Source organism: Miscanthus floridulus, chromosome 7 (genome assembly GCF_019320115.1).
Source record: "Miscanthus floridulus cultivar M001 chromosome 7, ASM1932011v1, whole genome shotgun sequence".
Taxonomy (NCBI): Eukaryota; Viridiplantae; Streptophyta; class Magnoliopsida; order Poales; family Poaceae; genus Miscanthus; species Miscanthus floridulus.
In genome coordinates this window covers 50,102,583-50,123,893 of record NC_089586.1, presented here as the reverse complement: position 1 = coordinate 50,123,893, position 21,311 = coordinate 50,102,583, and the positions used below count along the sequence as shown (strand labels likewise).

General features: G+C 44.9%; 1 protein-coding gene across 1 annotated transcript; it reads right to left on the bottom strand.

Annotated features, from left to right (window-relative positions):
• Positions 1-10,311: 10,311 nt before the first annotated feature.
• Positions 10,312-14,724, bottom strand: LOC136465495 (uncharacterized). Its single transcript, XM_066464204.1, has 6 exons — positions 14,634-14,724; positions 14,238-14,389; positions 13,742-14,177; positions 11,872-13,193; positions 11,541-11,723; positions 10,312-11,151 (listed from the first exon to the last, which is right to left on the bottom strand). The coding sequence occupies exons 1-6, from the start codon at positions 14,722-14,724 to the stop codon at positions 10,312-10,314; spliced, it is 3,024 nt and encodes a 1,007-aa protein (XP_066320301.1).
• Positions 14,725-21,311: the final 6,587 nt, after the last annotated feature.

Here is a 21,311-nt window from a genome sequence, read left to right as displayed (position 1 = left end):
TGTTTGGAATATATAATGATGTCTCTGTTTGTAACTGTGGATGCTCCTAAAATAAGGGAAACTCTTGCGAATTTTTTCCGTGAATCATTAATCATACTACACTGCTAAAAAGGCATAAATGTAGTACACAGATTAAATGTAAATTTATTAGAACGTGTATAGTCCAATCATAGATGAATCTAGGGTTACCACGCTTTGTAGATGAATCTAGGGTTACCAAGCAACAGTGAATGAATCTAGGCTTTTGAGACAATAAAAATAGACTTTTCAGATACAAGGACAGCAACGATTTATCACTTCACTGACATAGTACTGGCATGCAAGGAAGCACAACTCCACTATATCTCCACCATCCATCTTATGATTGTTTGATCCAAGGGCTGAGGTGAAGAGGCACATGGATCGCTGACATGGCACATTGAGAGGCATCCATTTCTCCTCTCAACCTAGAAATAACCCCTCACTCCCTCTCATTCACACACACAACAAGGAAGAAGAACACTCCTCAGCATTTTCTTTCATTGTAGTACCAATGTCTGGAGGGTCATCTAGAGGGAGAGGAAAGGGGAAGGGAGCTACCATTAGGTGGGAGGGTCCTCTTAGTCCCAATTTCTTTGAGGAAGCTCTTTATGACAGGTTCCTAGTTGAGAGCAAAAGTGATTTCACCAAAGAGGCACCACTGCGAGGATACGATGAAAGGAAAGAAGAGTGACCAAAATGCATGTATAGTGAGGATTGCCTAGTGCAGATGTTCACCGAGGGAATAGATGGAGGTCATTGTTTCTTCAAATACCCGCGAGCATGGGTAATTGCTATTACTATTTGTTTCTTCAATATGTTCCTCTTCTATATAACTTACACAACATACTTATTGTAGTCTTCCTTGGCCGAAGAAAATTGTGGGTTCACTAGGTGGGTCGATCCTCGACCTATTTATCTACATACGGAGTACATCTACTACCTGCAGGACCGTGTCTTCGATCTAGAAAGGGAAGTTCGTAGCGGTTATAAGGACGATGGACATGACAACAATAACAATGGTGCCGATTTATAGGAGGCACTTTGCAATGATCCATATTGCACCTGCCCTAGCCACAAGAACAAGGGGCCTCCCCCATCACCCCCGCCACTACCACCAACATCAACGGGAGGCTACTATGGAGAAGGTGCAACACAATTTGCTATGTGGCCACACTACTAGGATGACTTTATCTTATTCACATGCCACATCTATGTGTTTGTTGTTTGGTTTAATTACCTAAGGCATGTTAGGTTTAGTCGAAGGAAACTCTGTACCCTAGTTTGGTACATGTTCTCACATGCCATTTCATATGTTTTATGTGTTGAATTATATAATGCCATACGTCGTTAGGTTTTATTTGCAGCACGTGTTCACATTTCAATACGTCTATAATATTAAGCGGAATATTAAGACCATAAATAAAGAAAACAACCACATAATGAAAAGTTAAATACTATGCCACATTAAACAACATAATAATACTAGAAGTACATGCTGATAGTAGACATAGGGGGCAAATGCACTTTCAAATCCTCAGTCTGAAACATATTGAGTAAGCAACTCATCATCCGAGTACCAATCCTCTACCGCAACCCTATTGTTGTGGCTAGGCTCACCTGTGTTGCTCTGATCTGCCTGTCGCCTGTAGTAAGCGGCCTCCGCTTCATCTACGACCACTGTGGCCTGAGTGAAGAACGATTCGTCATCCTCCTCCGCCTGTAAGCCCACCTCTGCTAGATCGATGAGCTCGCTCAGTCTGCCAGTGTCTTCCTCAGCCCCCTCTGCCTGCAACCCCACTTCTGCTAGAGAGATGAGCTCTGTAACACCTCAGGTGTTTGACTTCCACATTTGTACTTGCATTTCATGGACATGAGCATCATTCATTCATTCATAAGCTTATATCACATGAAACATGTTTTTGAAACATTGCAACGTATCGTTATGTTTCATGTGTGTTGTTTCCATTATGAAATGAAAAGTGTGCAACACTTAAGTGCAACATGTGCCACTCACTTTAGTGAAACAAAGTTAGTTAATACTATGCAACAAGATCATGAAACATGTGAAACATGACTATAAAACAATTGTAACATTTCATGTGTTTTGCATTGTTTCAGTACATACCTTGCTTGATTCTTGTGTGACCAATGTATGGTGTGGCTAAAAATTCTTTTAAGTAACTTAGTTACACCTAGAATGTCATTTGGGACATTGTTCATGTTGATCACTTTGACTAATTAGGTTCCCAAGTCATGGTTTGACCAATTTTGACCCCTAAACCCTTTTGTTTGACTGTTTAAAAAGTGTAGCTTAGGATGTTTGCATGTCTGAGCAACCTAAAACAAAGTTGTAGCAAATTTTATAAGGAACAAACTTTGTTTAGAAGCCAAGTCATGAAAATGTGCACAACATGTTCAAAAAGGACCCATAAGTCAGCTTTGAAGGTGGATTCAACTCTTGAAAAATTTGCTAAGTCCTAAATGCAATTTCAGTTTGAATGGGCCAACTTTGGCTTGATATAACTCAGGATCCGTTGAGAATTAGCTATTGATTTCTAAATCAAAGTTGTAGCCCTACTATAGCTCTACAACTTTCATGTCCATTGCTTCCACTAATGCATCACAGTTTAGGAGCTAATCACTGTCAAACATCGCCTGTCAGTCGGGTGATGGATCACTGAATCAGAGTTCAGGCAAGCTACAGTGCTGACCGTTTTCAGAAAATGTCCGACGCGTGGGTGACACTAGTCGCCGGTCGCCTGACGCGCAGGCCACGTGCCACGGCCATCCTAGCGCTGCTGGCCACGACGTGAACACTCCGCGCGCCTGCCCGACCAGCTCGTCAGCCCATTTTTCATTTCTTCGCCTCCACCATGCGCAGCAAGCGAGCTCAAGCCGCTCCGCCTTGCCGCTCCAACTGCGCCGTCGCAGAGCTTGCTCACTGCCGCAAAAACGCGCACTACGTCTTCACCGTAGCTCCGCCGTGTTCGCCTCTACGTCCTCCACCACTTAGCTGAGCCATTCGAGCTTTGGTAAGGTCGCTGTGACCATTCCAGCCACCACCGCCATGAGTGTGTCCTCGCCGGAGTTGAGGCCGCCGTGGTCGGGGTAGCTAGGAACCTTTCCACCTCTTCTCTTCGTTGTGATAGCACCGTGGCGACCCCCTATAGCTCATACTGTGCTCGGGTAAGCCAGCCATGGCTTGCCGTCACTGGCAGCTCACACTCTGATGTGCCGCCATCATCGGCGACGAGCTACCTCCGGTTAAACCTAGGTCGCAATAGTAGCATCAATCGACACGGGAGACCTTGGGGAGCACGCCGGTGCCGTCAATTTCGCCGGAGGAGCCACCGTTGGCGAGCTTCGCCATGGTCAGCACCGTCATCGCTGCCTCCCCTGTTTCGCTGTCGCTGACCGGTGGGGTCGGCTGACACCCGGGTCCCACACGTCAGTGACTATTTGAGTCATAAGCTAGTTCAAATTCCAGTTTTGAATGCTGTTTTGAGAATTTTGTATCTCCAAATGTGTAGATCCAAATATTGTGATTCAAATTTTATTAGACTCACAGTGAGGTCTAGTATTTAAGAAAAATATGTCTTGAGCACATTATGTAGAAATTTTGGATCAATTAAATAGGAACTTGAAAAGTGTTTTTGAATGCATGCAAACTTGTTTAAATCATATCTTGAGTTTCTGTGATCCAAAAATTGTGAAATTTTGTGGGTAAGCTAGTATTGCTTAGTAGAAGCTCTGGTTAAAATTTGAGAGTCATTGCATGTGTAGTTTTTAGTTATAGATTTTCCTTTTATCATTGGTGGATACTTGTGTGAATTTTTGTAAATTATCTAGGAATCCTATGGCCATGAAACTTGGTAGGTAGTATCTTAGTACCTTAAGGATGCTAGGAAAAATATGAAATCTGTTGCTTGACACTTTTCACTAAGGTTTCCTAATTATGCCATTTTAAGCCATTATGCCTTATTATTTTTGTGTAGGCTGTTATACTTACTCAAATGGTGTGAAATTTTTATGGTAGTCTACTTAGAGCATGTAGTATCTACTGTAATTTTTGTAGATTTAATGGTGTAGTTTTCATATATGTTTACCATTTCCTCTAATTAATTAAATAAATTAAGAAAGGTATTAAAAGAAATATTTTGGTGATGAACACCCTACTTTCTGGTGTTCTTGTGATATGTGTGACATGTGAGTAGAGTTAGTTTTATCCAATTGAGTGTTTACATCATAAGTTATTAATTATTCGTTGCATTATGTCCCTCTGGACAGATCTAGGGACTTTAGAAAGTTCCCCATGATATTTTGATTTTCTGTGGATGTGGTGAATACAAGAGTTGTAGATAATTTAGGCATCTAGCTCCTGTCAAAATTTGAGGGCATTTGGCCTAGTAGTTTAGAAACTACAGCCGTTTAAAGTTAGGTTCTAGTTTTTGCTTACTCTCTGCCTTGTGAGGACAGAGTTCTGTTGATTGATGAATTCGACCTGGTAAAGGTTGGAATCATGCTTTGAGGTCTGAAAATGAATTGTAGACAATTTCATAAGATTTCCAGATTGTCTTGTTGCATGTCATTTGGATTTATAAATCTCCAGTTATGGCTAGTTTACTGTACCGCTACATAGTCTTCTTTTTTCTGAAATACAAATGCTTGAGTGTATGCTTGATGCAATGTTCTCATTGTTTGTTTAGGGGTTAGCCTAACTTGAGAATATGCTTAGGTGCAGGTGCTAGGTCATTAACTGAAGATGAGCAATTATACATTAGGTTGTATAAACTTGGTAAGTAAAGTGATTTGAATAGGGCTTAAGTTGGAATATGCAAACTACAGCGAACATGCGCATTCCCCGAGCATCCCTGACATTCGTTCATGTGCATCCATGATATTTATCTTGCACATTCATGCAATAGGTGTGCCGGAGGGAGTGACGTTGCTGGAGTTCGAGGGAGCCAACCAGGAGGAGGAGCTCGAGGTGCAGGAAGCCAACGAAGCAGCCGCCGCGGAGGAGTTGCCCGAGTGCCCTGACCACCAGCCTTCCTTGTTCCTGAAAGGCAAGCCCCGGAGCATATTAAGCCTCCCATGTTTTTACAAATACATTGAGTATCTTTTATTGTTGATGATGCATTAAGTATAGGAATTGGTTGGAACCAATTGCTGCATTATATATCCTTCCTTATCCAGATATCGCACTGGAATCTTATTTAAGTTTAGAAACGGGTTAAATGCTTAGTCATGCTTAGTGCGGTAGAAGTCAGGTGATTTCCTATCACCTGCGAGCTTTAGGATGAGGTGGATCATGGTTGGTTATATTTGCTATCGTGGAAAAGAACCATGTTAATAATGAATTAAGACCGGGTGGAGTCTTGTGTAGGTTTGGACATAGTGACTCCATCTGAGTCGTTTAAGGACCGATATGTTGTACGTCCTCATGCCATGTTGAATGCAGCCTAACACTTAGCTGGCCGGATAAGTCGTTCCGACCGTGAAGCCTAGTAGCTCGACTCAGGCCAGGGACACGAGCAGTGGCGTGCATTCTGGAGGTAGTAAGGATGTGCGGAGAGCCATTGGCATAAGTCTAAGGCGGGTTAGAGTCCCGAACAACCTTAGCAGAGTGGTTCTCTGAGAATATCGATCTGTTCGGACTCGCGACTCCTGAATCGTACCAAAGGTGACTTGTTTGCGACCCTAACGAGGGAAGCAGGGTTTGTGTTTAGGAATACCCCTCTAGCTGGATAGGAATCGATTTGAATCGCCGTCTCTCCCGGATAGTGAGAACTTAACTGAGCAGCGGCAACGTAGATTCAATTAATTTAACGATATGGTTAAATGGATGATGATGATAAGGTTGCCACAATGAATACCTGATATGGTTATTAATGTTTGCACCCTAATAAAATGATTGCTTAGTATAGGTGCTAATATAGATGACAGGTTAATGGCTAAAAAGTCACTACTAGTCAGGATAAGAGTTGATCATATTACTTATGCTTTTCTGCAAAAAGAAAGTGTCAGCCAGATCCACTACATTAAGCTATGCATAATCTTTGGTGTTATTTGTTTGGTTTTCGACGGGTAAGTCTAGCTGAGTATATTCCCATACTCAGGGTTTATTCCCTCTTGTTGCAGATGACCTTCTATATCAGGGATTCTGTAAGTATTGTCTCCACCCGGCGGGTGATGAAGACTAGATCATGGGCATGATCTCTGTTCTCTTATCTGAATGCTTTTGCGGGCCGTGATCAACGAACCAGTATGTGTATTTGAACTCGATGTGTGAGTTAAACTATTTGCTTCCGCATGTTTTACAAGACTTGTTTTGTAATAACGATGACTCTGTGATGATGTAATCTATTTGCGAACGTCTGCGAAATGTTGTAACGTATGATATGTTATGTTGAATTACTGTGATCTTGGTTGTATGCAAGTTGGTTTGAAATCCTTCGAGATTTCAGTTGACTACCGGGTTTATATGGGCTCAAGTTCGAGAATTTGATCGTTTCGGCGATTGTTTTTTTGTACTTGTGCTCTTATAAATTGGTCGGTTCTGTGACAAGCTCGCTCATTCTGCCAGTATCGTCCTCAGTCTCCTACGCCTGCAAGTCCACCTCTACTAGAGTAATGAGCTCACTTAGTCTGCCATTGTAGTCCTCATCCTCGTCCCCCTCATCAGACAACACAGTCGGTGATTGAACGGTGCGACCAACTCACGATCTATGCTCATCTAACTTTTTCTCCTCATACCTTGCACGAGCCACCTCTGCGGCATGTTTCTCGTTGCAACCAATCCCTTCATGTATAAAATGCAATCAGTCAGCAACGTGATTATATTACATTTAAAATTAGGCAACGAAAAAAAGGCTTTCAAGCACTCACTGGCACATAATGCAACAACATGCTCGTTCAAGACCTACATCTGTACTCTTATCTCCTCCCTTGCCTCATTCCTTGCCCTCTCCTCCTCTAACGTCATCCGTCTCTCCAATCCCCATTTGTTAAGCTCAACATCTATCGGGTTACAAATACCGCGTTGTCTAGCAAACTCACGCATTTTTCTTTGTGATGTTTAACGAATAGGTTGACGTAGTCAGGTCCATATCCCCTCTTCCGTACCATTACTTGCCTCTTCTTCAGTTCATCTAAGAACTTAGCTTGACCATCATAACATTCCCACCTGCATTTCCTAGTGCTCTGTTCAAACAAAAAATTATATCATATATGTCTTAGCAAAAGAAACAAAATACAATTTCATGTTTACCACAAAAATAACCAACCTCGTCATACTCAACCATATGGCCGTAATAATGGCCTATTCCAAGCTCCGAAGGGACTAGGCCATAGTTGGATTTAACACCACATTCGCACATGACAGGAGGTGCTTTGTAAATTACCCTTTCTTTCTTCTTTTCCTTAACCTTTCATGTTCTTCCGGCCATTGGTTCTTAGGACCATACAACCACTACTTGAAACGACACTTCGCCATTGAAAACACCTAAATAAGGAGACATTAGTACATGAACACATATAGCTCAATATTTCAACACATACACTTTGCACTTACTTCATGTTTGTTTGGACACATAAACTCCAACGTATTCTCAGGGTTTATCACAACTCGATCTCCATAATCGCACAGAGGAGGTTTCTCGAGTCGTCTAACTGCGGCTAGGTGCTTCTCCTTAGCCGTCATTGGCGAAGGGTTAGGGGGTGGAACCCACCGCTTGAAGTGCTCACGTGGATGTATCCCTCTAAACCAATCGTCGAAAAGAAGGTACCTAGGATCAAACTTGTCTGCACCGTCGATCCACTGAAAGAAAAATCACCTCTCATGGTCCTACACAACGAGATTCTAACAAAATATTAGTAGCATACTTACACAAATAAAGAAAAAGGATAGTGGAAATAATTTTTTACATTAAAACGACTGCATGTGTAGAAGCAACGCGCCGCTGTGTCCGGATGTTTCGATTGAAAAACATGGGCCGAGAAACCACAGTCACAGTTAGGGACGGAGAGGTCAGGAGGGACGGGGGCATCGTTGCTAGACGCGTCGGGGTATAATTCTCAAGGATGATCCTATTTTCGTCAAAACTCTTCCCGAAATATTTCTTGCATCTAACAAAAACGGATGTAATTTAACAAACAAAAATCAAAACAACACAAATAAATGTCAATGCGAACCATAACTACAATACAACCAATTTCGTTTTAAGAACTGAAAGCAATTAGCATTAAACCCTAAACCTAGAGTTTCCCATTTGATGCACAACAATGAACCCATAACATAACTACATGCGCCTAAGTTTGCTAGCTTTTTCACGCCTTGGCATTATCCTACGGTTGTATAATACATATATTGAGGGATAGAATGAAACCCTAAGTAATGACGATTCTTAAGTTCAAAAATCCGACTAATATATACCGAATCGATGCGAAAAAAACTAGGAAGGGAGCGATGATACCTTGCTCTCGAAGATCTACGGATCAAATCAAATTTTATAAGGTCCAATATGTCGATTCGTGAGGTAGGATGAAGTGGGGAGAGAGAAAACCCGAGAGGGAGGAGAAAGAAGAGGAAGAATGCTCGGGCAGAAAGGTTGGGGCGAGGTTAAAATAAAGGCTCAGCGTCAGTCACCCTGACGCCGAGCTTGGCGCCAGGGTGACTGACGCCGAGCTTCCTGTCATGTCACCTTCCACGTCCGCTTCGAGCCCAGGAGATCGGCACTAGAGACGCTGGTGCCGAGACGTGTTAGCTCGGCGCCAGCATCGATGGCGCCGAGCTAAAGATTCAGATTCTAAAATCTTTACTCCAGGGATCTATTTGTGAAAAACTTTTAAAAAAAAGGGCTAAAAAATAAAAAATTTGGCCTTATCTAGTCGAGGTATTGGAAGTTTTATGTGCCACCAAAGGTCAGGGATTTTTTTTTGTGACGAGTGTTGAACGGTTTCCTGCCAACCAGAGGGATCTTGCATCGACGTCATATTGAACCAATACCTAATTGTGAAGTGTGCGGAGCGGATGAGGAATCGATCAAGCATTCCCTGATAGACTGTACGGTAGCAAAATTTTTCTGGGAAGAGGTGAAACTGATGACGGGCGTGAAGATGCCTGCTTTGCATCCTCTTACCTGGGCAAGTGATCTAATTAACCCTGATGTTATTTCGGCGAAGAATGCAGCCGTGATCCTTTGCGGTTCATGGGCGCTGCGGATGGCGAGAAACAGAAGACGCCATGGAGAAGCAGCGATGCCGGTGAAGCTAGCAGCTCAATGGGCGATTGACACAGCGTATGACCTGTGGCGGGAACACCAACCGAACAAAAAGCCTGAAGAATCAAGGAGTGCTCAGAGCGGTTGGCAACGGCCGGAGCCTGGTTGGGTGAAGGCCAACGTTGATGCCTCTTTTTTTCTAGACCAAAAGGCATTCGTCCAGCTTTATTAGAAAGCGTATCGAACACCCATCGGTCCGGTCCGGATACTGGGGATACCAGTTTACAACACCAAGATAGGAAAAAACAGACTTCGGCTTCCTCTCAAACATTAACTCGACTAACCTGGGAACTAAGCTCTAAAGCAGCTGACATCCAGCCCACTCAACGCACGTCATACTTCACAGAAACTACCACCTCAAAAGGAGAGCTACTAAAACACTACTACGAGATAAGCTAGTGCGCATTTGATGAGAGTAGATTGATCATCTCTTCTGCAACCGGTTCCAGCTTCGCTTTCAGTAGTGGGCGCCAGGACTTGATCAACATCAAGGACTTGAAGAGGATCACTTTAAGGGAAGTGAGAACCTTCTTGTTGATCGCCATGTCGTTCCTCGTCTTCCAGATAGTCCACAGCGCTCCTGCACAAATGAAGAGTGTCACCTTGCGTTTAGCTCCTCTACAATTGTCTACGAACTCTAATAAGAAATCCGCGCAGTTAGTTGGTGAATTTTGCCATCCCAAATTGACCCTCAGAAAGGTCCATAGATAAACGGCAATGGGGCACTGAAATAATATATGGTCTCTCTAGTTCATCGCAGGCAGCACAGTTTTCTGGGCCAGACCATTTCTTCTTTTTTAACTGCACCCCTGATTGGATTCTGTTGTGTGCAGCCATCCACATAAAGATCTTCACCTTCAGCAGGATATTACATTTCCATATATTCATCATCTGCTGATCTCTAATACCTCCGGATGTAATAAACTTTACAGTGAACTGGCAGTAAACTTTTTGGACTGCTCAAAAGCCCATCCAAGTCTCTCTCTCCCTTCTTCTAAGTTAACCTCACTCAGTAGTTCCTAGGTTGGGACCATTCCTCACTGAGAGTTCCATGGAGTTGTCTTCTCAACAGGATGTTCCACTGTCCATCTCTAACTGCTTGGCATACATCTTTATCTGGATAAGAAACTATTTTGAACAGGTTGGGGAAAGTAACTTTCAGAGGACACTCCCCCAGCCAGGTGTCATGCCAAAATCTTGTCTGTTGTCCACTGACTACCTGCATAACTCTACCTTTTTGGTACCATTCCCTAATATCAAGCAAGGATCTCCAGAACTGTGACCCCTGTCTGTTCCTGATCTGAAAAATGCTTTTGTGACCCAAGTACTTTTTCCTTAACAGAGAGCAGCACAGATTATTGTCACCCCTTTCTAATCTATCTATCCACTTAGCAAGTAGGCTTGTGTTCATAGCTCGAACATCCATGAAACCTAGCCCTCCAAACTCCTTTGGTCTGTTAAGGGCCTCCCATTTGATCATGTGGTATTTTCTTTTCTTGCCTGTGCCTTGCCAAAAAAATCTCGATCTGATGGTGTCTAGCATCTGATGGTTGTCTTCATACAGCTGATATACACCCATTGTGTACATTGGGATATTGGACAAACAGGCATCGATCAGAGTCGATTTCCCACCAGAAGACAGATAGTCACATTGCCATGTTCCTAATCTTTTCTCAGTCTTGTCGCTTACATACCTCAACTGTGCCTTAGAGATTTTGTGGTCACTAACTGGCAGTCCTAGATATTTCACAGGGAAAGAACCCAGCTTGCAATTAAGCATTTCCACTGTTTGTTGCTGTTCTTCCTCAGTAAGACCCATAGTGAAGACCTCACTTTTATCAAAGTTTATCTTCATGCCAGACATAGCTTCAAAACATGTGAGAATCATTCTCAAGTTCATTAAATTCTCAGTGGAAAAGCTCAGAAAGGTTATTGTATCGTCAGCATATTGCAGATGTGTTAAACCTCCATCAATCAAATTGGAAACAAGGCCTTTGATCACCCCCGCTGCACTAGCTCTAGAAAGCATGGTTGATAGAGCATCACTACTAAGTTGAATAACAGAGGGGACAAGGGATCTCCTTGTCTCAAACCTTTAAAGCTTCTAAAGAACTCCCCTCTCTCACCATTCAAATCAATGTAGACTCTACCCCCTCTCACCGCTTGATTGATCCATCGAATCCAGCGTTCCTCAAAACTTTTTCTAACCATCACTTCTTCTAAGAAATTCCAGCTCACTTTGTCATACGCCTTCTCAAAATCTAGCTTTAAAATAACTCCAGCTTTCTTAGTAACTCTAAGTTCATGAAGTACTTCCTGAGCAATGACCACACCCTCTAAAATATTCCTCCCAGGGAGAAAAGCAGTCTGGTAAGGGCTGATCAGCTTGTCCACAACTCTTGTTAGTCTGATAGTGAGGACCTTGGTTATAATTTTATATATCACATTGAGCAGACAAATCGGCCTATATTGCTTGATATTAGTAGCTGGTTTAACTTTAGGCAAAAGAATAATAACTCCAAAGTTCAGTCTCCATAGATCCAGTGGACCCTTATGTAAATTATCTAACATTTCTTTGATCAAATTCCAAAAAGTTTAGAAGCTCAACACTAAAGCCGTCAGGCCCCGGAGCAGTATTGTTCTTCATTTCTTTTAGAGCAAAATCTATCTCTTCCAGACTAAAAGGTCTTACTAACCATTCATTTTCCTCATGAGACAACTGTTGACCTGAGCTCCACATGTCAGGTTCTAGATGTATCTCTGCAGTCTCAGATTTACCAAATAGCTGCTTGTAATATTCAGTGATGTGCTCTTTCAACTCAAATGTGCTTTCTAGAATCTGATCATTATGTTCCAGAGCGGCTATGTGCATTTTCCTTTTCCTGCCATTCGCACATTTGTGGAAAAAACCTGTGTTAGCATCCTCCTCTAGAATCCATTTTACTCCTCCCTTTCTCTGCCATTGTATTTCCTCATCTGAAAGAATTTTTAGTAACTCCCTCTCTAAGTCGTATCTTTCTTCCCATTCAGCTTGGCTTAACTCCTTGTTTTCACTTGCCTCATCCAGGATTGAGATTGTCTTCATGATATCTTTTTTCTGATACTTCTGGAAACTGTCCACATTTTGGCCCCACCCTTTAATAGCTTTCCTTAATTTTCCTGAAACAATATGCCAGTGGTCCCGCGTCTCAATCTTATACCTATTTGGCCACTTACTTTTCACCCATTCATAAAAACCCTCCTGCTTAGTCCAATGATTACTAAACCTGAAGTAGTGATGCTTGGTAACTCTACTTTCGTCAGTATCCACAATGAGAGGATTATGGTCTGAACCGAGCCTAGGAACAGTCAAAACTGAAGCCAAATTGAATTTGTCTTCCCAGGAATTGGAAACCAGAACTCTATCAAGAACGCACAGAATTGGGGGGTTTTGCTTGTTAGACCATGTGTATCTGCTACCTGATCTGTGTAATTCCCTGAGAGCAGCAGTATTGATCATATCATTAAAAGCGTCCACGAGCCTCACATCTACATTTCCTGAAGATTTTTCCTCCACCTTTCTGACTAAATTAAAATCACCTCCTACTATCAGTAGAGATTCTATTTCCAGTACCTTAACTTGTAATTCTTCTAGGAACTCTAACTTCTTTTCATCGTGTGCAGGTCCATACACATTGATAAGCACCCATTCAAAGCCATCGCTTATCATAGTTAGTTTCACACTCTGAAAGAAAGCCCCTTGATCTTGTGCAGAAACTTGAGCTAGGTTCTTATCAACCCCAATGAGCATACCTCCAGAATGTCCAGAACAAGGTAACCAGCTCCAATGCATATCTCTTTGACCAGCAAACCTATCTAGCTCTCTTTGTCTGAAGGCCGTTTTGATAGTTTCTTGCAAACAAATACAGTCAAAATTATGAATTGCAACTAACTCTAACAGTTGTTTCCTTCTACCAGCATTACCGAGCCCTCTCACATTCCAGAATAAGATCTTCATTTGGGATGATCTTGAGATAAGTTATTATCCAATGCAGCCCTCTCTCCATCTTGTCCAAAACTCTGACGGGTATCTATCTCTATTATGGCCCTGGTTGGTTACCCCTCCTAAAAGTTTTAGCAGCTAAAATCTGGATAGAATTTGCCTAAAGAACCAAACACCTTCTCCTAAAAGCTCCTAAAAACTTTAGGAGGGGTCAAAAACTTTAGGACCTTCACCCCTTCCTAAAAGCTCCTAAAGTCCATCCTAGACCCCCACTACCCCTCCTTTATTGCTCTGCCGCCTCTCTCTCTCTCTCTCCCACCCTCTCTCTCTCTGCCCCTACCCTCCACCTTCGCCCACCATGCGAGCGTCGCCGGCCTTCGCACGCACAACCACCGGCCACCACGCGAGCGCCACCGGCCTCCACGCGAGCTTCGCCGTCCGTGTAGCCCCGCGCGACCGAGCTCCGCGCCGTTCGTCCGTCCGTGAGCGAGCCAGCTTGTTCGTCCGTGTGCGAGCTCCGCGCCGCCGTCCTCCGCACGCTCCACCACCAGCTGCCACGCGAGCGCCGCCGGCCCCCTCGCGAGATCCGTCGTTCGTGTTGTCCCGCGGGATCGAGCTCCGCGCCGTCCGTCCGTCCGTGAGCGAGCCAGCCCGTCCGTCCGCAGCTCCGCGTAGCCCCGGCCTCTGCACCACGTCCACCGCCCTCGCAGCTCCACCACGTCCGGCGCGTCCACCTTGGGGCACAGCTCTAGCACCACGTCCAGTGCGTCCGCCTCGGGGCGCAGCGTCCGACCATGAATCTGGCAACTCGCGTCCGGCAACACCGCGTCCACCTCGGGGCGCAGCACCACCGCCGGCCATGGACGTCGTATAGATGACGCCCACCATGTGTTCTATAGATTATGTGAGAGGGGTAAACTTACCTTCACAAAGATAAGGTGATCCTATGCGACCAAGACGAGGCGGCGGCGCGTGGTGGAGCTGCTCACGCGCCCGTCCGTCGAGATGGCCACCTCCGCGGAGACGGCGAGGAGGAGGAGAGCGAGGGCCACGATGGGAGCAGAGAAGGAGCAGGGGTATGGAGGAGGGCTGCATGGTCTTTTTGCTAGTGCATTTATTGCTTTTAGTCAGTTTTAGAAGGTGTAACCAAATACTATTTTAAGAGGTTTTTGCAGCCTCCTAAAAGCTCCTAAAACTTTTAGCTCCTAAAAATTTTAGGAGGTTGAAACCAAACAGGGCCTATATCAGCCGTCCAAGTGTGCGTCGGGTCAAAGCGATGCAACCACTCCCAACACAGACGCAAGGCGATCCAGAAGCGACGAAGATCGATGAAGCCAAGGCCACCCAACCAGAGGAAAGCTCAACGTCGTTTATCAATGTGCTTGATGGCCCAAGGCGACAGACACGAAGCGTCGGAATGGCCGAGAGAGTTACCGCCATCAGTGTCACGCGACCAGCCAAGTTCCCCACTTCCCCTTCGAAGACGGTATTCTGTTGGCACAGCGTCAATCAACGGCTGCTCGTCGCATCTTCGCAGCTTAGCAATGGACAAAGGGGGTCGGTCACCGTGCCGATTGCCGAAGACCACGAGCGTGACAGATATGGTCACCAGGCATGACAGATACGGGCACCCACAACGATGTCACATTAAAATTAGGTGATCCGCGTGCCTACAAAGCTACCCCTATTCTGTTGACCGCGGGACAGATCCATGAAAGTCAAATGAAAACATGGAACAGAGAGACAATCTATATTAACTAACTGAAAGGGTCTTTTTCTTGACTTTGGCAAGACTTAGCAGCAGATCAATTTCTACGAACCTTCGTATAAAAACCTATCGGAAGAAGAACAATGCAGCAGCTACAATAACCAGAAGAGATCACAGCAGCTTTGCACGCAGCAGCATCTCCCGGTCCTGGCCCCCAAAATGGTGGGTGCACGGTCATTCTTGTTTGTTCTGCTCCTTTAACTCGTTGCTAGCAACAACTCAGCCTTGGTATCTGGAGTTGCCACAAATAACGCCACCGACCACCTTGCTCCGCTATCCTTCAAGTCACTCATTAGGAGCGATCCACTGCAAACTCTAGAGTCATGGGGCAACCAGTCCATCCCTCTATGCTAGTGGTGTGGGGTCACGTGTGGCAGGCGAGGAGGCCGTCGTGGCCGCGTTACGGGGTTAGATCTTGAGAGCCTTAGCCTTGTCGGTGCTATCTCCTCTTCAGCAGCCAACCTTACGTTCCTAAGGAGGCTGCGCCTCAACAGTAACCGCTTCATGGTACTATACCATTAGTGGTTGGACAACTCCTGTGCTTAAGGCATCTAAACCTGTCAGATAATTTTCTCGATGGTGTAATCCCGGCATCGTTTTCAAATTGCAGCCATCTTGATGACATCGGATTCGAATTCAACAATCTCCAAGGGAAGATACCAGGGGAGCTTGGCGCCTTGCGGAACTTGTGCACAATCATGCTCTTCCAAAACTTGCTTGAGGGTGAGATACCACATGAGCTTAGCTCCCTACACAATCTCAAGGCACTCAATCTTGGCCACAACAAGCTTACAGGAACTATTCCTGTGGAGATCAGCAACCTTGTGAATCTTGGGTTTCTGCATATTGGAAACAACAAGCTAACAGGAGAGATTCCAGCTGGGATAGGTAACTTGTTAAATTAAGCATGTTCTCACTAAGTTCAAATCAACTGTCTGGTTCTATCCCAAGTTCACTAGGAAATCTCACAGCACTGACCGTTCTTAATCTGCATACAAATAATCTAACGGGGAGCATTCCACCGGTACAAAATCTTTCATCTCTAAGAGTACTTGAATTAGGATATAATGACCTTACAGGTTGCATTCCTTCTCAGTTAGGAAATCTCACATCACTGGTATTCATAGATCTTCATGTAAACCGTCTAGGTGGAGGTATTCCAACATCACTTGGGAACCTGAATTTGCTTGAAACTCTTGCTTTGTTGTTCAACAATCTTACTGGTTCCATACCTAATTCCATTGGAAACCTACTATTTCTCTCAAAGCTACAATAACCAGTTAGAAGGTCTGGTACCTCCTTTTCTGTTCAATCTTTCTTCTCCGGTGGTTTTCAATGTATAAATGAATTATTACCTCAATAGCTCTTTTCCACTTGACATGGGGAACAACCTTCCAATTCTAGAGCTCTTCCTCATTGATTATAATCAATTCTATGGGTCCATTCCTCCCTCCATGTGCAATTCATCTATGCTTCAAATGTTTGAGGCCGTGAATAACTTATTAACAGGAACAATTCTCAATTGCCTAGGAATTCACTTAAAGAGCTTGTCTTCATTGTCCGTTGCCAAAAATTAGATCCAGGCAACACAAGATGTCGACTGGGATTTCTTGGCTAGCCTAACCAATTGTAGTGAATTGAAGCTGTTGGATTTGGGTGATAACTTGTTTGAAGGTGAGATACCAAGTTCAGTAGACAATCTCTCCAGAAGTCTGGAACTTCTTAATATGGAATATAACAACATAACTAGAATGATCCTTGAAGGAACATCAAATTTGGTCAACCTGAATATGCTTCATCTATATGGAAGCAATCTAGAGGGTACCATTCCTGCCTCTCTTGGCAAACTAAAGAGACTGAATGGGTTACTCCTAGGAATGAATTACCTATCAGGACCAATCCCCCTAGCTATTGGCAAGCTTACAAAATTAAACTTCCTTCATCTTGATGGCAACAAACTTATCGGAAGCATACCATCTAGTCTTTCTGGTTGTCCTTTACAAAGATTAGACCTTTCACACAATAGCCTTGTTGGTCCAATACCTAGAGAACTTTTCCTTTTCAACACATTATCTGATTACATGCATATCCAAAATAATCAATTAACTGGGACTTTGCCTATAGAACTTAGTAATCTAAAAAACCTTGGGACACTTGACTTTTTCGGTAATCAAATATCTAGAGAGATTCTAATCTCCCTGGGAGAGTGCTAGATGTTGCAGCATCTCAACACATCTCATAACAACCTTCAAGGGACAATTCCGCCGTCAGTAGAGCAGATGAAAGGCCTTTTAGTGATTGATCTTTCCTACAACAATTTGTCTAGGGACATACCTGAATTCCTTGCTAACATGAAAGGTCTTTCTTCCTTCAATCTCTCGTTCAACAACTTTAGAGGTCAAGTTCCAACAGATGGAGTTTTTGAAAATGCATCTTCTGCCGTAATCATAGGAAACAGTGGTGTATGTGGCGGTATCCCTCAGTTGAAGTTGCCACCCTGCTCCAGCCACGATACCAAGAAGCCATCTTTGGGGCGTATCATAGCAATATCTATTGGCGGTAGTGCATGTCTACTTGTCGTGTGCACTATTTATATTCATCATTTGGAAAAAGAAGATAGAGGTGAACCACCAAACACCAGGAACATACGAGGGTTACATATGCTGAATTGGCCCGTGCAACAGATAGTTTCTCATCAAGGAACCTCATTAGAGTAGGAAGTTTTGGCTCAGTCTTCAAGGGGCAAATTATGATTAACAGACTACAAGTGACAGTGGCTATCAAGGTGCTCAACCTCCTCCAACATGGGGCAGCTCAAAGTTTTGATGCTGAATGTGAGACTTTGAGATGTGCTAGACATCGTAATCTTGTGAAGATCTTAACGGTCTGCTCAAGTGTGGACTTTAGAGGCCTTGATTTCAAAGCCATTGTATTCGAGTAGTTGTCAAATGGAAACCTAGATCAATGGTTGCACCAACCAATTGATGGAAACAGTGAATACAAGGTGCTTGAAAGACTAGACATTTCTATTGGAGAGAATTCCTTATTTGACACTGAAGAAATGACCCGTTCCTTTCTTGGCCCTCAAAAAATTTTCGTTCCCTATTTGACACCGAGTTCAACTTTCGTTCCTTCCGTGACACTCCGTCGCGTTTTCCATCCGGCCACCGTTAACTGCGCTGTGAAAAGGCGATTTTGCCCCTATGGACCCCACCACCCTTCTCCTCTCCTCCTCCAGACAGTCGCCTCGCTCCCTCCGTCTCCCCGCAGTCACGCAGACATGCCCGTCCCTCCCGATGGCGCCCTCCACTCTCTCCCTCTCTCTCCACTCTCTCTCCCTCCCTCCCTCCAACTCTCCATTCCGAGCCCCTCTCCCTCCCGAGCACGGCGGTGGTCCTCCCTTCCCATGGCGCGGCGGCGCCCCTCCCTTCCCTAGGCGCAGCGGCGCCCCTCCCTTCCCTAGGCGTGGTGGCGCCCCTCCCTTCCGCGCTCCTCCTCTCCTCGATGGCGACCGGCGGTAGACTAGAAGCGGCGACGACGGTGGCATGGTGGAGCAGGCAGCCGCGACGACGGTGGTGGAGTCCGGCGAGATCCGACCTCGGGGCGCGCGGATCCGGCCTCGGGGCGCGCGGATCCAGCCTCGGGGCTCACGGATTCGGCCTCGGGGCGCGTGGATCCGGCCTCGGGCGACCGGCGGTGGACTAGAAGCGACGACGACGGTGGCGCGGTGGAGCAGGCGGCCGCGACGACGACGGTGGAGTCCGGCGAGATCTGGCCTCGGAGCTCGCGGATCTAACCTCGGGGCGCGCGGATCCGACCTCGGGGCGCGTGAATCCACCCACGGATCTGGCGAGCTCGCCGGCAGCAAATCGAGGGCGGGCACGGGCGCGGCTGGATCTGTTGGTGGGGAAGCCGGATTCGGCTCGACGGTGGAGGATGCACCCCGGCGGCGGATCCAGCGAGCGTCGACGGCTGCCCGTGGATGGGCTCGGTGGGCCCATGGGTGGCGGGGATGGCAGGCGGCCTTTTCAGGTGGCTCGGCCGCGGACTGGGGGAGGACACAGCGGCCTAGAGGAGAGGAGGGAGAAGGGTGGTGGGGCCCATAGGGGCAAAATCGTCTTTTCACAGTGCAGTTAACGGTGGCCGGATGGAAAACGCGACGGAGTGTCACGGAAGGAACGGAAGTTGAACTCGGTGTCAAATAGGGAACGAAAATTTTTCGAGGGCCAAGAAAGGAACGGGTCATTTCTTCAGTGTCAAATAAGGAATTCTCCCTTTCTATTGATGTGGTTTCTGCACTTAAATATCTACACACGCACAAGCCAATGCCAATTATCCACTGCGATCTCAAGCCTAGCAATATTCTCCTTGATGGTGACATGGTTGCTCATGTTGGTGATTTTGGGTTGGCAAGGTTCTACCATGAAGACTTCGACAGAAGTTCTGAGAAATCAAGCGCCTGGCCTAAAATGAGAGAAACAACTGGATATTCTGCTCTAGGTGAATTTGCAACTACTTTAGTTTATTACTACTGGCTTATCATCAGTATCCAAGTAAATAGGTTTTCTCATTATCTCAATTGTTGCTTATGTTAGAACAAGCTGACAAAATTGAGATGTTCCTACAAATGGCAAAACAAACATCGTATCCATTAATTCAATACTCTAAGAAGTGAACTATTGTGGAAAGAGTTATGCGTAAGCACCATCGATGCATACTTAACCTCATTCTGTTGTTTTCTTGCAACTCATGTAAATTTCAGAGTATGGATTGGGTAATGAAGTTTCAGCCCACGGTGTTGTCTATAGCTACGGTATAATATTGCTTGAGTTGTTTACAAGGAAAAGGCCAATAGACAATGAATTTAGTGACGATTTGAGCCTTCATAAATATGTAAAGATGTCAGTGCCCGACCAAGTGGGTAAAATTGTTGACCAACACTTGCTACAAGAGTCAGATGATAATGAAGGAATGACCTCTGACTATAATAAAATTAGCAATATGAAGATTTCTTGCATCACTTCTATTCTTCATGTTGGAATCTCATGTTCAAAGGAGACACCAATGGAGCGTGCACAAATTGAAGATGCTCTAAAAGAGTTGCAAGCAATAAGAGACAGGTTTCGCATGGATTCACTCCAACTCCAAGCAGGAGCCACAAGTCACTGAAGCATTCCAAGGTTATTCATGTGCATGACATCTTGTCATGTTACAATAAATCAAGTTGAAGAGTGACGATAAGAATAGAAGCTCTCCGACTACCTCATATGGCCTTTTGATCAAGGCTTCCTCTTATTTCAAACAATAGTATAATCTATTAGTTGTCCTAATCAAGTAAAATATTGGGTAGTATATAACTTTTTTTCTTGTGGCATAAGCAGATATAATGAAGCTTCTCCACATTTGCACATTCGTTCTTAATTCTTCTCATGAATCCTTCTCAAATTGTCTCCACCTTGAAGAGAGAGAAAGTGAAGGACCGAAACGACAACAAGAGGAGGTGAATAGAAGCCAATTAAAATTCTTTAATAAAACATAACCTATGTCTCAAATTCAACCTAACCCTCATCTCTTCTAAATGCGAAGATCCCACACATCACTACATCAATTCAATGACATACTCACCCTAGAAACAATCAGAAATTTTATCAAGATATTTCGGAAGCAAAATTCAGAGACACACTACTATCGAACTAGACCGAACATCGAAGAGGCTATTAAAAGTTGCTAACATTAGATTTGGAAGGTAAATATATAATCCGCCAGAGACCTATTCTTTTTGGAAAAAGTCTACGTCACCTCCCGAGGTTTGGAGATGTGTCTGCTCAACCCCCTCAAGTATAAAAACATGTATCGAACACATTAAAGTTTATAAAACCGGTCAATTTATCCATTGGGATGGTTTTGCTAGGCAGTTTTGCCACGCTGGCACGGTTGACGAGTGGGCCCCGCTTGTAAGTGACAGGTCCTTCTCTCATCGACAGGTGGTCCCTACCCGTCATCCCCTACCTCTAGCTCCCCCGCCGTAGCTGGAGGGTGGCATCGCGTGCTCTGCGGGCTGCGTCCGCATGCTCTCCATCGTCCGTAGCTGAGCTGAGTTGAGCCGCCATGGACCCGCTGAGACAAAACCCCACGCCCCCGCCCCCACCACGCTGTCGGTCATTCCCTTCGCTCCCCGAGATCCGCGCTTTGATTCGTCCACCGCCGATGCCGCCCGAGACCATGCCGGCCACGGACCTCCAGGACTCTTCCCCGTTGA

Bases quoted from the DNA above. Each gene is read 5' to 3' on its own strand.
- LOC136465495 (XM_066464204.1), bottom strand. From the start codon at position 14,724: ATGGCGGTAACTCTCTCGGCCATTCCGACGCTTCGTGTCTGTCGCCTT. The intron at 14,390-14,633 runs GTTGGGTGGCCT...TAAATGCACTAG, and splicing joins CGACGTTGAGCTTTCCTCTG to CAAAAAGACCATGCAGCCCT. The intron at 11,152-11,540 runs GTGAGCTGGAAT...TCTGGCATGAAG, and splicing joins TTGAGAAGGCGTATGACAAA to ATAAACTTTGATAAAAGTGA.